The sequence below is a fragment of the Bos mutus genome, chromosome 19, assembly GCF_027580195.1.
Source record: "Bos mutus isolate GX-2022 chromosome 19, NWIPB_WYAK_1.1, whole genome shotgun sequence".
NCBI lineage: Eukaryota > Metazoa > Chordata > Mammalia > Artiodactyla > Bovidae > Bos > Bos mutus.
The window spans coordinates 41,818,477-41,834,018 of record NC_091635.1 but is presented as its reverse complement, the minus strand read 5'-3'; the positions used below and the strand labels follow the sequence as shown (position 1 = coordinate 41,834,018).

Genomic DNA, 15,542 nt, shown 5'->3' with positions numbered 1-15,542 from the left:
GGTCAACTCAGGGGGCAGGGCGGTGGCAGTTGGGGTAGGGGCTCAGGGTGGGGGAGGGTGGGGGGGGCAGAAGATGGGGATGAGAGTGACTTCCAGCAACAGCCGCGGCGAGGTGGAAGGAAGATGGGGTGTGGAATCCCAGCCTGCCTTCACTCACCTCTTGCTGCTCTGCCTGGGTGGCTAAGTGCTCAGAGTTCACAAGGTGCGTCTGTGATTCCTCAGGGATCCCATTGCAGATCAGCTCCCCGTCCCGAATGGCCGCGGGTGCAATGAGAGGGGGTGGGAACTGGTACTGAGATTTGATGGCATCGGGAACCTGTTCAGGACAGAGAGAGGGAGCAAGGAGAGGGTGACAGTGCCCACACACCTGGGGGCTCTGCCCTGGCCGCGCGTCTGTCTGTGGTGCCGATGCCTGAGGGGAGACCGTCCACTCTGGGATCCGGACAAGGACGCACAGTGGGTGGCTGCTGCTCTGCATCCCCGTCTCTGTGACTCTGACACACACACACATGCGCGAGCCTGAGCAGGCACAGAACTAGAAAAAGCAGCCATGTCTCCTACTCTTCTTCATCAAGGTCCAAGACCTGCAGAAACCAGGCCTTCTTGTATGCTGCCTTCTGTTTTGGCCTAAAAAGGGTAAGAGAGACACTGGACAGGGCTTTAGAGTGGTACTCTAGGCTCTTACTGATCAGCACCTAGGCTGGGAGGTGAGTGAGCAGTATCTGAGAAACAAAAAGTTAAATAAGGCCATCTTCACTTCGGAAATGCTCAGTGTGAGGCCTGTCTGGTGATAAGCACTCAATCAATGTCAGATGTCTTCATCCATTCACTCATGACTCATGAGACAATTAAAGGCCTCTCTGCTGCAAAAAGATGGACAACACACTCTGAATCACAACACGTGTGAATGAAAGAGTCACACAAGCCAAGAGTCATTCATACATTCAGCCAACATTTATTGAGTATCTCCTGAGTCTGTGCACTACGTCAAGTCCTAGAGATCCAGAAATGAACAAAATCTAAGCCTTGCCCCTCAAGGAGCTCAGTCTAGTGGGAGATGAGCCCAGAAACATTACAATATAATGTAACGGGTCCTAGAAGAGAGAATGTCTAAGGAGCTGCAACAACAACAAAAAAAGAGTGTGCTTACTTTCGTCTGGGGGCCAGGAGCTCAGGACTAGGGAGGATTTCATGGGAGGGCAGTATTATCAGTTGAGACTTGAAGCTGAGGAGGAGCTTCCAGGCAGATGAAGGGGGAACTACAGGTGGGGGAGGTGGACTTGGAAAATGTGTGAGAACTAACAGATTTGGTGACCAAGTCCTTATGGAGATTAAGAGAAGAAGAGCTGAATTCTGGTTTGAGGGACTGGGTAGAGATTTCAGTCATTCACTGAACCAGGAAATATAAGAAGAGGAAGAGCACATTTGGAGGCAAAAGACTCTTGGTCTTGGGCAGATCGAGAGAAAGGTGCCTGCGGAATGGGCAGGCAGATGTGAATCTAGTGATGAGAAAGGCACGGAACACAGAACTGAGCGCTGGCGCGTTAACAGTGGTGGCCAGTGCTGTGGGCTTGTCTGAGGGCATCCAGGAATGGGGCAGTAGCTAGACCAAGGTTGCCCCTGAGAAAAAGGGACCCCCCAACAAAGATATGAAGGTCTCGGCTGATTTTGCCTGCACGGCTGTATGTCAAGGATGAAGGCAAAGTTCCAGAACAGAGCTGGAGCAGTTCTCTGCCACTGTCCTCTGGTGCTGCAGGCCTCATTTCCCTCTCACACTAAGAATAAAATGCTTTTCAGGCGACTCATACCCTTGGATTCTCCTCAAGAATAGGGACACATTTCCAAAGGGGGAGGGGCATCAGGATTCTATCAAGGCCCCCTGGCCTGTTCACTTCAGCAGCCAGGCTTTCTTTCAGATCCACACGGTCAATCACACAGCCCAGACTTACTCTTAGATGTCTAAGTAAGGTCTGATGTGTGCCATCTTCAATGTGTAAACACACTGTACCCCTGACTGCAAATACCTTTATTTAATTTTGGAAAACTGGTGTTCCCATCAAAGCATAAGTGTTTACAGTTAAGAGTTTGTTACACAATTTTCGACAGTCAACATCTTGCTAGCGCTGACACCCAATGGAAGTGACAAGTGGTGGGAGTGATAATTTTAAGTGTGGCTGCCACCAAGTGGCCACATCTGAGAACTGCTGATTTCCCTTGGTACAGGGGACTGTAGGATTATTTCAAAAGAGAAAAATATATACACGGGTATATAGTGTGATGTTCTCTAAGTTAAATGAATGAGACTGATCGGTTTAGGAGAGACAGCCTCAGGACTACCAAATGCTTTTCAAAAAAGGAAATACTCCTGTCCATCTCTGTGGACATACGTTAGCAGCTGTCAGACACATACAGATGTTGATTATTCCAAAGCCACAATTTTTTTGAGCATTGATGATAGATTAACAGCAGCCCCCCAAAATGGATTGTGCCTCACTTTTTGTAAGGGCTTCTGCTTAATCACCCCCTTAAACACGTCCCCTCACCAGATAGCTCTGAGAAAGGGGCCACCTAACAGAAACAGAATGAGTGCCAGGAGGGGGGATGGTAACAGCAGAGCACACCAAAAGCTTGGTGGGAGGGGCTGAAGAGTGCTGATCCTCAAGACAACTAGAAACCTGGCTGAGTCTCAAGGCCCCCCTGTGGGTTTCCTGACCACCATAAATTGATGGTGGCATTTGTCACTTGCCATTGAGCTTCAGTCTTCCCCTCTGCAATTGGGACCCCGACCCTGTCTACCCAGGAAGGCAGGCAGAGACCACCATCCTGCCTGCGCCGGGCTGTGACTCACCTTCAAGCTTCTTCTTTTGACCGACTGGAGCATGCGGCGGTTGGGAGGGTGCTTCTTGTGGATTCGGTTCAGGAAGTCCACTTTGACGACGTGCTGTGAAATGGTGTCCTGGAAGCGGTCAAACACCTGGCACCGATTGCTCAGCGTCATGTTCTTCTGGTTCAGCTGGGGACGGAGCAGACACATTCCTGCTGTGAAGCTCAGCTGCATCACCCTCCCAACTATCTTATGTTAAAAAAAAAAAGGAGCCCTCGGCCCAGTAGGCTCCTTTTGTCAGGAGCTGGTATGTCAACACTCCTGTCAGAGGGCCAGGAGATGTGGGTGAGATGCTCCCTCGGCCCTGCCCAGTTTAGTTCCTACTCCCTAGAGAGGCCCGAAGGGGACAATACACGGGGAGTCAGCCAGGAAGGGCCCTTCCAAACTCAGCCTCTGACAGTCCTCTTCCCAGTGTACAGGTTTCAGAGCAGATGCAGGCCTTGGCCCTAGAGAGCGCCAGACTCCTTTCCTAGCAAGGGCCTCTCTCCCACCAGAAGCAGGACTGTTGCCCGTGTGGGAGCTTGGCTGACAGGTGAGACCAACACCAGAATCCTGCCCTATTCCTCCTCTATGGCACCAGGGAGCATTCGTGAACCCACCTGGGTACCAGAGCCTTGTTCTACAGCAGGCAGAAAGCCTTGGCCTGCTCTCAAGAGGCCAAAGGGAGGGAAGAAAAAAAGTGTGCAGTAGCCTCCAGAAGGCATGGAGCAACTATGCCTCTTTTCCTTTTCTATGTCTGGTCCCCTATACTTTAATTAAAAGAAAAGATCTATGTGGCAGCTTCCTAATTAGTAAATTAGGAAAACCCCCTATGTGGCTAATAAACAATCACCCAATTAATAACTCCTCATCTGCTGAAAGGCTGCTCTTACAGATTCACATGTGGGTAGTCTGCTCATGGCTGTTTCTCTTCTGGTTCAGCAGGAGGCAAAACGAGACACTCACACTGAGCCTTGGAGAGAGGCTTCCTCCTGCATAACCCTTCTGAGGTGCATGAGTGAAGTGAAGAGGGCCAAGCACGCCCTTTCTCCCTTATGAGCAAGTCTGTAACTGAAGTTCCTCTCAGCGCAGAGCGGAGAGCGCTGGTCGTGCAGAAGGCCAGCAGTCATTCCATGGTTATCACCATTTGATATGGTGATGCCTTATGCAATTACCCTTTGAACCTGGAGAGGCTGCTCTTATGAGGGAGCTGCTCCGCCTGAGGCCCTCTCTCATTCAACCTTCTGAGGGACCATGCTGATTAGGAGATGTCCTAACCCTCTAGGGGAGATAGGAAATTACAGTTCTAGTCTGGCCCCGGGAAGCAGTCTGGAAAATGTAACCAAGTCTCCTGGGAGATAAGATAACAGCACCTCATACCATTCATTCATTCCACAGCTTTGACAAAGGAAGAGAAGGGCAAGGGCCTCGTCGTGTGGTGTGTAGGACACGTTAGGTGCTCAATAAATGACTGTCTGGAATACCGTTAGTTATCTGGGTCAATTCTTCAATTCTCCAAAGTTACTGGGAAGTTACCTGCCAGTGCTATGAGAATAAATATTTTAGAACTTTCTTAGTTTGTTCCCTCTAAAAACAAGAAACAAGAAAATATGGGAGACTTGTGGCTGATTCATGTTGTTGTACAGCAGAAACCATCACAACATTGTAAAGCAATTATCTTCCAATTAAAAATAAATTAAGAAAAAGAAAATATAGAAGAGCATTGATTTGCATAAGGCTGGATCTAACTACTCCCTTTTGAGGGCTGTAGCACCAATTGCTTAACTCATCACAGAGGAAATTATTCACGAACAATCAAGAGCTAGTGGCCTAAGTCTGCCTGTGCAACCGAAACAAGGCATTGTGGGAAAAGGCAAAACGCACGGCCGAGGCAGGCAGGTCACAGCAATGAGAAGTGGGTAGGATGGTCTGCAGGAACCAGCGTCTCAGAGACTGGAGTGAACTCTGGTACAAGGCTGACAGTACTATGCTTCCCACTGAATGGGTCCACGCCCTGGCTGTGCCCACATAGGACCGACGGACACCGCCATGCTTACCACCACATGTTCGATGTGATTCGGACACATCCACCTGCCCAGGGGCATGGCAGTGAGCGGGGGCTCGAGGCAGTCCATGTGGAACAGGAGGGGGCAATAGTCACACTGGATGAGAGGGGCCACGCGACAACTCCTGCAAGAGAGAGGTGGGCCATTAATAGGCAAGGTTAGAGAATTCACACAAACTCTGCCCTGTGGGACGGCTTCCCTTCCTTAATCCTAGCCGTGTTCTTCCACACTCTCCTCCCCAGTACTTCAGTTCCATTCACTATTAGGAAGATGGATGAAGCTGGGGGCCACCACTGGGCTTCTCATCACTCTTCTAAGACGAATGCAGAGAAGTGAATGCTCATTTGGAGTAGAGCTAAAGTGGCTGTCGGAGCAGAAATGATCAACACTCAGTACCTACTGAGGAAGACTGCCAACCCGCTCTGATCTTTCTACTCCGTAACAGAAAGCAATTACCTCAGTTGAAAAAAAAAATCACTAACAACTTTTCCAGAGTCTCACACTACAAGAGGAAAAGATTTCTCTGCCACATTAAGCACTCAGCAAAACTGACAACCAGAGAGCACTGTGCTGGGAAAATGCTTTTGCTATGTACTCATGTAAGCGCAGTTCGAGGGAGGGCATGTAAGCAAACACCAGTTATGATTGTACCTACAATACCCCAGCAGTCCTGATACTTCAGAAGTCCTGAAGCTGCAGCGGAGCCGCAGTGTGGGTCTGGCTCCTGTCTTGTTCCCTATAGCTTTAGCTGTGGAACATTTCTCATTGAGAGCTATTTTCTCTTGCTATCCTGCCTTTCTCACACACCCAAGTCCAGCTTCAGTAACTGAGGCAGCTGGTTCCTGTCACTGCGGAGATCTTATTTGAAGGAAACCAGTGTCCCGGGGAAGCTACAACTGGGGCAGCCTAGAGGCTTTTGGAAGTCATCCAGTCTGAGGCATGCCAGCTAGGATGGATACTTGTACTACTTTAAAATTCATCTTTAGTGCTTCAAAAATTATTAGCCTTTCTCAGGGATGTGTGTCTTGGCTGCCAGAGTTCTTCCTGCTAGTTAGTCTAAATATCCCAAAGCTTCATTTTAAGTCCAACTCCTCTCGCTTAAGCCTCTATCAACATGGTTTACGGTACTTCTGCACCGTGACTGTTCAAGGATTTCTTTCCTAGAACAGTCCAGGCTCTGGCCAATTAGTCACTCAGTCTCTTTGTACTCATACCATCAGATTATGGGTTACCTCTATTTAACATATGTGGTTTGGAAGAGGTGATAAATGAGAGAAAAAACACTTGCTGAATATGAGGGAGAGCCCTCTGCTAGGGAAGAAAAATACCTGTTACACGTGAAGCAGACTTTGACCGGTAAGGGAACAAGACCATTGTGATCTAACTCGTGCTGTGTTTTCTTAACGTTTTTCCCTGTGGTTTCCTCCTTTCTTCTCCTCTTGCTGGAACCTGGAAGAGAAATTGGTGGTGCTAAACGTTCTCTGGAGGCAGAGTTCCTAGTCTGGGGTATGGAAACAAGACTAAGTCAGAGGAACGGATCTCAGTAAAACCATGTGCCATGGCCTGGACACAGATCTCTTTCTGAGAGCCCTCCCTATCCCGGGCTGGTTCCCAGTGAGAAAAAGAATGAAAAAGGAGGAGAAGGGAGACGTAAGTCAGAACCATAATCACGAGTTCCTTGTTGTGTGACAGAAATACATCCTCAGTGTTTTGCAAACATCAAGTGGTCAGCAGCCTAGGTTAGATCCTGGCAAGTTAAGAAACACAAAGACCCAGGTCAAATGGTCAACAAATTCTGTGGAGGTGCCTGAGGAAAAGACTGTAATTTTACTTCATTTTAACAGAAAGCGGAAATGCTACGATTCTGTATGCACCCTACTGACCAGCAGGTTTCCTATGCCTGCCGATCTCACTTTCTATGGGAAGAAGAAAATAAGATTTAGATGCTTTTTGGTATCCAAGAGAAGTCATGACTTAATTAAAAAAAATTTTTTTTTTTAAAAAGGGAATGGAGGACAATTTATAATATCCATCAAGACTGTAAGTACATAGTTGCATAGTTTTGACTCAGTAATTCTAATATTAGTAATTTATCCTCCATACACTCACTTGTATACAGTGATATATTTACAAAATTATTTGTTGAAACACCATTTGTTGTGAATCTGATGCTGGGAAGGATTGGGGGCAGAAGGACAAGGGGACGACAGAGGATGAGATGGCTGGATGGCATCACTGACTTGATGGACGTTGAGTCTGAGTGAACTCCGGGAGTTGGTGATGGACAGGGAGGCCTGGCGTGCTACGATTCATGGGGTCGCAAAGAGTCGGACACAACTGAGCGACTGAACTGAACTGAACGAAAGATTAGGAACAACCAGGATATCCATTAATAAGAAATTAGTTTATATAATGTGTTATTATGCAACCATTAAGAAAACTGAGGAATGTCAACATTAATATGGAAAGATGCATGTAAGCATGCTATTTAAGGGGAAAATGATAAACATATCTGTATTGGCTTCTAAGAGATACATAAGAACCAAAGAGTGGTTATCTATGAGGGGAAGGAAGGTGGAAACTGGGCAACGGCAGACAGGGACAGGTGGGAAATGTTTTATTGAAATTCTTACATTTTTTGAGTTTTGAACTATGTGTATGTTTTCCACACCGCCCCCCGCCCCCACCTCCCTGCTTTAAAGTGATACTGGGAAGGGTGGAATTTAGAAAACTGAGTAAGCATATGAGCCTTCAAAGATCCTTCCACAAACCAAAACAGGAACTTGAGACAGTGGCTGCACGGACAGCGACCCCCAGGCTGCACAGCCTCCTGGGTGGACGGCAGCCTTGTGGAAGCCGGGCTGGGGGGATATGGCGGTCTGGCTGACCTGGCAGTGCAGTGGTGCACGTCAGCTCATTGGGCAGCTGGAACTGGGTGGGGTTCCGCTCCATGGCGGCAGCAATCAGCAGCTCAAAGGGCCGCCTCAGCTGGGGCTGCACGTAGTCTGGCTCTGCGGCCACTGGCTCCTCGTCCACATCAATGATGTCCTCGTCGACGTCATTCTGCTCAGAGGTGGGGGTCTCCGTGCTGGCGTTGGATGTGGGCGTGCCAGGTCGGCTGGCTCTCCTTTCCAGGATCCGGGCATGGGCAATGGCCTTGAGTTCAGTTTTGCTAGCTGATCTGTCCAACAAGTCAGTGTCACTGCTGGGGGATGTAGTCCGTTTGCCAGATTTGTCCACCAGTCCATTGACATGGCCCAGCTCCTTCTTCTGCTCTCGTTTCTGTGCAAGTGAACAGGCGGGCCCATCACATAGAGTATCACAAAACAGAAAGCGATGGATGCTACGAGTCCCGCAAGACCGCTCACCACAACCGTGAGGGTCTCTTAATATTACAGACTCACCCACCTGCGGACTTGGAACACTGGTCTGTGAAAGTTGACCAAACTATGGCTGAACTAAACTACAGCTGGCAAAACCACTGGGGCAGGGAATCATAAAGTACCAAAGTTAGAAACAAACCACATATCACATGATACACAGTGTCTCCACACAAGGTGGGGGTAAAGGGATTAAAAAGTTAAAGCAGTGAGAATAAACTTAGACTAAGTGAGGACAGTGAGAACAACTCAGGGAGTCCAGGACAGAGAACACTGCAGTTTGCCTTGGGAGTGTCCTGAAGGGTTGTTAAGAACTTTGCTCAAAATAAAGAAAAGTCTGTAAAAGCAGAGATAAAAAGTAAAACAGGCAAGCCGAGCTCCCTATCCAGGGATGTTGGGTGCTGGCTTGCAAGGCAACCACACTACAAGGTGGAAGGGTGGTGTGTGGAGCAGTGACCCAGCAGTTATGGTGTCCAAGAATGGTGGCTTCATGTCTCCAGTTTAACCAGAACTCTGAAAGTGACACTTTTTGAATGGAAAGGTGGGGACAGGGAAAAGACTAAGTGCACAGAGTAGGACTGAATGACTGCCAATACATTTTCCTCCAAGGGTCCAAGCAGAGTGAAGGTTTAGCACTGGGGTCCAGCCAGGAGACCTGGGATCTTGTCCCAGTTCTGCCACTGATTCCTTATGACCTTAGGTGATTCCGGCTGGAGGGCAGGAATTCCTCTATGTGTAAAACCTTTCTCCTCCTCCTCTCAGGGATTTGGTTGTGACAAAGAGCTCTGGATACATGAAAGGGATGGCTCTGAGATGGGGGGAAGATCTAGCCTCCACTAGGAGTGGGACCTCCTAGTTCAGTGGGACCTGAACATGAGAGGTCGGTGAGGTCCCCAGGAGGCCATTTCAACCCCCTTCACTGTAACTAAGGGAGGCCAGAGGGCCGGAGAGGTGGTGGTGGTGCAAAAGGCAGACATGGCGTGGGCAGACACAGAGGTCCACTTGAGAGCAGGGAGTGGCATTTTGGGAAAACCACACTATGCAGAAAAAGGTATACTATAGTATAATCCCCCACAAGTGGTTCTGTTTAAATTGTTGAAGAAGTAATAGAGTTTGGAGTCAGAAAGTTTTGGGTTCAAAACTTGGTTCAGTCAATCCTTTTGAGTACTTGGTTAAGTTCTACACTTGTGAACCTCAGTTTCTTCCTTCTAAAAATGGAGACAATAGCACCTGCACTCCTATGGGCTGTATGGATTAATGAAACACGTGTAGAACAGCCAGCTATGATGAGCGCCCAAACAATGTTAGCTCCTCTTCTTCACCCCCTTTTCCTGGCTTTGTCTCTTCTGCCACATTAGTTCCCAACCCTGTCCAGTTCAATTTCTTTGAGTGGCAAGTTTCTGAATGGCCTCTTGGCTAACAGATGTTTCTAACTAGCCCCACTCTAATCTAGCTGGGGACACACAGGCAGAGATCCTGGGAACAGGACAAGCTGGAGGACACCTGCTTTGTGGACATCAAGAGAAATCAAACCACTGCTCTGGTAGGGTGGCTGACTTGGCCTTGGCTTACTTTTTAATAGGAACTCTATGCACACATTGAAAAAGTGTCCGCCTAATTGTTAACTTTCTTCTTAAAGCTTAAAAACTGTTACACACATAAACCACAATCTCTGAATCATCTCATCCTGTTTCTGCAACAAAGGAAGTCATCATTCATTGTGACATCATGTTGAGGGGCCAGGAAAAGATGTGATGTCACAACAAAGGACAGTTGCTTGGTGTGTGGTTAGTGCGGGGGTAGGGCAGGGAATGGTTTACAATCCACACACAAATTCTAATCCACAGCCTGTAATTTGAGGATTGGGTCTCGCTATCTGGGTGGAAGCACACTTACTTCCTTTTCTGATAAGGGAGCATTTAGCTTTTGAACCCCACAGAAGTTCTCAACATAGAAAATTATGTTCTCAAAGCCAGTACTGAATTATCAAAGCTGAGGGAAGGGAAGCTGAAGAGAGGTTGGACAACCTGGGGTCCAAGTGGCTCAAAATGTTCTCCACCCCCCACACCTGGCCAAGCCTCTGGAGACCAGTGACTTATTTGCCTCAAGGTGAGGGGAATCCTTTTTCTATCAAGCTGCAGGGCCAGCCTTCTTCAGCCCCTTTCGCCATGGATACAGCTGCCACTATGTTCAGGCCAGTTATCAAGAGGTCTACAAGGAGATCAGACCACTCCTGTCACTAGTGAGTGAACATGTCTCAGTAAATTAACACAGCTCTTCAGCCCATTTCAGCAGCCCATGTTTGGATTTTAGGCCTTACCGGATTCTAAACAGTATCATGGGGCGTGTGAGGGTGATTCAGGGGTGGAAGAGATAAGAAGAAGGGACGAAAATGCCTTCAGGACCAGGCCGCCTTAGCTCTCATTATCAGTGGTCTAGATCTGGCATTTGGAGCAAAGCCTTCCGAAAGCAGCATTCTTACCTTTCGGCGAACAGTGCACCGGTGACACATCCACTCCCCAGGAGGCAACATCTCTTCACTCAGTGGAGGGTTGCTGCGGGAAAGACAAGGGCAAGACTAAGTGACTAACCCACCACTGCAGCGGCGACAAGCCTAACTAGGTCTGACGCAAAGCCACATGGTGCTCAACTTGTATTCTGCAGTTATACATCTCTTATCCTTCAAAATGTTTACTTGGCCCCATTTACAGTAACCTAAGGAGTGAGCGGGGACGACAGAGGATGAGATGGCTGGATGGCATCACTGACTCGATGGACGTGAGTCTGAGTGAACTCTGGGAGTTGGCGATGGACAGGGAGGCCTGGCGTGCTGCGATTCATAGGGTCACAAAGAGTCGGACACGACTGAGCAACTGAACTGAAGGAGTGAGCGTCCCTTCCCACATCTTAGAAAGAGATGCCAAACCCAGAGCTACGAACACTGGACTGACAGTGAAAGATATAATGAACTGGTCTGGAGTATTCAAGTCATTTCTAAACTCTGCACCATGCTAATAAAATCACGGGGAGAGAGGTTCTCCACAGCCTTTTCAAAGTTGGCCAGTGGAAGTCCACGATATTCCACCTGCTGTTCAAAGCCGTCTGTCACAGGGTCCTCTTCCATCTTCCCAGGCCCCTTTTGGGAACTTTCCCCCCTAGTTAAACTGAAGACTTGCTATTTCTTCCTCTAAAATTCTTCCCCCTGAAAGCTGCGCCTATCGAAACTCTATTCACCCTGTAGGGCCTGCCTCAATCAGCCTACAGTAGATGAAAGACAGCTACAAATTCTCTGCTACCCTTCCACCCAGAAGTAGTCCATTTCCTTCCTCTCGAATTGCCTGTCTTTTTCTGACCACGCCTCACAGCTTGCGGGATCCCAGTTCCCCAACTAGGGCAGGGATTGAACCCATGCCCTCAACAGTAAAGTGTGGAGTCCTAACCACTGGATCACTGAGGCATTCTCTCTTGTGACTTGTTCTGACCAACAGAATGCAGCAGAGGTGACAATGTAGGAACTTCCATGGCTGCGTCTGAAGAGCCCTGTAGATTCCATTTTTACACGCTTGGAATATTCCATCTCAGAGCCTTGCTCTCATGCTGAGAGGTCACACAGAGGAGACTTCAGGCACTCCAATCAGCTCCAAGTCAACAGCCAGCACCGACTATTGCTACATGACTGAGTCATCCTGGATCATGCCAACTCAGCTGAGCCTCCAAATAACCACAGTCCCAGATAACAACTGAACAGAAAAACCACCCAGCTGAGCCTAGTCAACATGCAGATTTGTGGGTGATAATAACTAGGGTCTGTTTTAAGCCACTGAGTTTTGGGGAAGTTTGTTACCAGTGATAGGTAACTGAGCACACAACTCCTCCATGTGCTCTTCCCAGACTACTAAAACATCCTTCTTATGCCTTCCCTTGTATGACAATTCTCTTACTTCTTTTATCAGAGGAATCAAGACAAGGACTGGATCTCCTTCCCTCTTTGTATCTTTACAATAGAGAGGCTGCATAAACAGTAGTCACTCAGTAAGTCAATACTGAATCAAAATTATAGCTGTGGAGGGCTGGTCTTACCGATTCTCCAGATCACTGATTTCCATTAAGGTTTCTAAGAATCATATGAAACTTTAGTAAATTCTTAGGAGGGTCACATTTATAATGTCTCTACAGCAGTGGACCCCAAAGTGTGGTCTCCAGACAAGCAGCATCAGCATCATCTGGGAACTTACTACAAATAAAAATTCTGTCCAAAAAGATACATGCTCCCCAATGTTCACAGCAGTGCTATCTACCATAACCAAGATATAGAAGCAAGCTAAATGTTCATCGACAGATGAATGTGTAAGGAAGATACGGTACACATATACAGTGGAACATTACTCAGCCGTAAAAAGAGTGAACCACCACTTGCAGCTCAGTGAAGCAAGTCAGAGAAAGACAAATCATCATTTATCACTTACATGTGGAATCTAAAAAATGATACAAATAACTTACTTAGAAAAAATACTTGCAGACATAGAAAGCAAATTTTTGGTTACCATAGGAGATAGCAGTGGAGGAGAGTAGGGTGGGGGAAGGTAAATTAAGATTTGTGATTAACATACATACACTGCTAAATATAAAGTAGGTAAACAGCAAGGATCTACTGTATGGTGACGGGAACTATGCTCAGTATCCTGCAATACTCTATAATGAAAAAGAACCTCTGTGTGTGTATGTATGTATACCTGAATCACTTTGCATACACTTGAAACACAACATTGTAAATTAACTATAATTCAATTAAAAAATTAAACACAAATTCTGAGCCCTCACTCCAGGCTTACTGAATTAGAAATTCTGAGACAGCCTCAGCGATGTGTGTTTAACCAGCTCTCCAGGTGATTCTGCTCAACACCCAAGTTTGAAAACTGCTATATAGAATAAGGTTACATTTATGCTTAAGAAATTCCTACATTTGGTTCCTGGAATTCACCAACTTGGAATGGTGTGGAGGACATTTTTTTTCATAATATATGAAAAATGCTAAAAACAAATTATTATATGTATTTAGGCTATGGATATATAAGGACTCTTCCTTAAGTCCTAGGCCTTAATGCTAGGCTACTTTACCCTTTCTACCTAAATGGCACTTAGCTTGACAAATTTTCCTAGCTCCTGCTTTGTCAACACATCCCCAGAGCCCTAGGCACACGTGTCAGGATGTCCAGCAAGCCCTCACAGCTCACTGCTTCCTATTCAGTCTCCCTGGTGGAATCTCAGGAGGATCCTTGGCAGGAAGCAGAAAGCAGGAGGCAGGCTGGCCTACTGGGACAGGCCTGCACGCCCTAGAGGACCACACACGACTGTCACCGGTAAAGTCTCCCCTAGTTCTCTCCAGTATATTCCTCACAGGCCATATCCAAACTAATGAAATGCATGTGTGTAATCTGCAAAGGCCTACAGACTCTGCTATGCTTCAGCAGCTGTCATATTAAAATTAACCCTGAAAGAGCTGTCATTTCTGATTCTGTTTTTCATCATTTCTTTTCATCTGCCTACTGGCTTCGTGTTTTGTATCAAGATAACCTATACCAAACATGTAGCAGGGAAGGGTGAGGCAAGGTGGCAGTGGCTTAGATGTTTTTACCAAGATGTGAATGCCCCCCCGGCTGCTCTTCCTGCCTTTCTCAATCTATGTCTAACCCCGCTGGCAAAATAATTCTGCCACAATTCTGATCATGTCAGTCTCCTAATTAAAAGCCCTTCCATATCGCCCTCACCCCAAAAGGATAAAGTTCAAGCTCCTCAGTACTGCAGGCCAGGAATCTGCCCCTTCCCCAGCTCTATTAGTCTGGTGGCTCCCTACACAGTCCACACTGTTTCTCAACCCTGTGTCTCTGCTCATGCCAGAGCTGCTACCCACAACCACAAAAGCTGAGCCTCCCTCCAGTCCTTCATCTGGTGAGCTCCTCATCTTCTGGAGCTCAAGTCAGGCATCATCACCAGGAAGTCTCCTCTGACAGCCCGCGATCCTCTATGGCACTTCTGGGCCACACTATACACTGAACTCTCAAGGACCCGAATCCTGCTCTCTGCCTCATTTACCTTTGTATTTCCATACTCTGCATAATGCCTGGCACACAGCAGGTACACAATAAGGCTTTAAAGAACAGGGGAGCACAAAATGAATGGGCTTCTAAGAGTGAATGTAACTGCCCCCTGGCCGAAGTCATGAGATGAGGCAATGTGGTTGACTTATTTTGGTGGTTAAATTACACGTGAAATTACTTATGTTTTCTGTCACAAAATAAGAAGATAGCAGAATCAAAGTCCATACCTGCAAGCCTAAACTTCATACAGAAACACCCTACTTAAATCCTCTTTAAACAATTTATCTTTCTTAACACAGGGGTAAAATGCTTAAAATCCATACTAAGCAGCTCTCAAAAGTAGCTCCTGGTTGGCTTCTAAAGGATCACTTTTAGAGATATCATGCTTAAGAACATTTCTCAGAATCCTAGATTATGGCCATGGGCTCCTCTTGTCTGCCCTGAAGTGTGGGATGAGGGCTGCAAGTTCAGGGAGTCGTGCAGGAAAGTCAGAGTGTTGTCTCCAGGATGAACACAGACATTTTAAAAAGTGAGGCCTTGCTGCTTTCTTAGAGGCAGAATATGCATCTTGAAATAAATTTGAAAATATGGTATCTCGAGAGAAGGCAGTAATTTCTGAGAAGGGATGAACAGGGAAGGAAGTTCTATGTTTCTCGAAAATGACCATCAGAGTCGTGGCTGGAAAACAGGAATCACCCACCAAGCTTTCTCATGATGATGATTCTTTCCTCTTTGCTTTGAGCAATTCCTTTCAAGCTATTTGGAAGGCAGTTTTTATAAAAAGCTTTTTTTTTTTTGGGCCATGCCACATGGCATGTAGGATCTTTAGCTCCCTGACCGGGGATCGAATCTGTGCCCTCTGCACTGGAAATGTGGAGTCTTAACCACTGGACAGCCAGGGAAGTCCTTAGAAGGCAGTTTTTCAACTCAGACATCTACACAAAGATTCATGAAATGGGTCAACAAAAGACAGGCTGCCATTGGAGTAGGGTAAGCCTTTGACTGCGTGGATCACAATAAACTGTGGAAAATTCTGAAAGAGATGGGAATACCAGACCACCTGACCTGCCTCTTGAGAAACCTATATGCAGGTCAGGAAGCAACTTAGAACTGGACATGGAACAACAGACTGGTT

The 15,542-nt window shown here is 47.0% G+C and overlaps 1 protein-coding gene across 1 annotated transcript in view; it reads right to left on the bottom strand.

Annotated features, from left to right (window-relative positions):
• The window catches only part of PHF12 (PHD finger protein 12), a 39,475-nt gene that overhangs the window by 7,090 nt on the left and 16,843 nt on the right, over window positions 1-15,542 (bottom strand). The window contains 6 exon segments of the mRNA XM_005888200.3: window positions 158-316; window positions 2,849-3,013; window positions 4,921-5,053; window positions 6,258-6,378; window positions 7,818-8,211; window positions 10,792-10,864. Of these exon segments, the coding sequence (XP_005888262.2) occupies window positions 158-316; window positions 2,849-3,013; window positions 4,921-5,053; window positions 6,258-6,378; window positions 7,818-8,211; window positions 10,792-10,864 (1,045 nt within the window).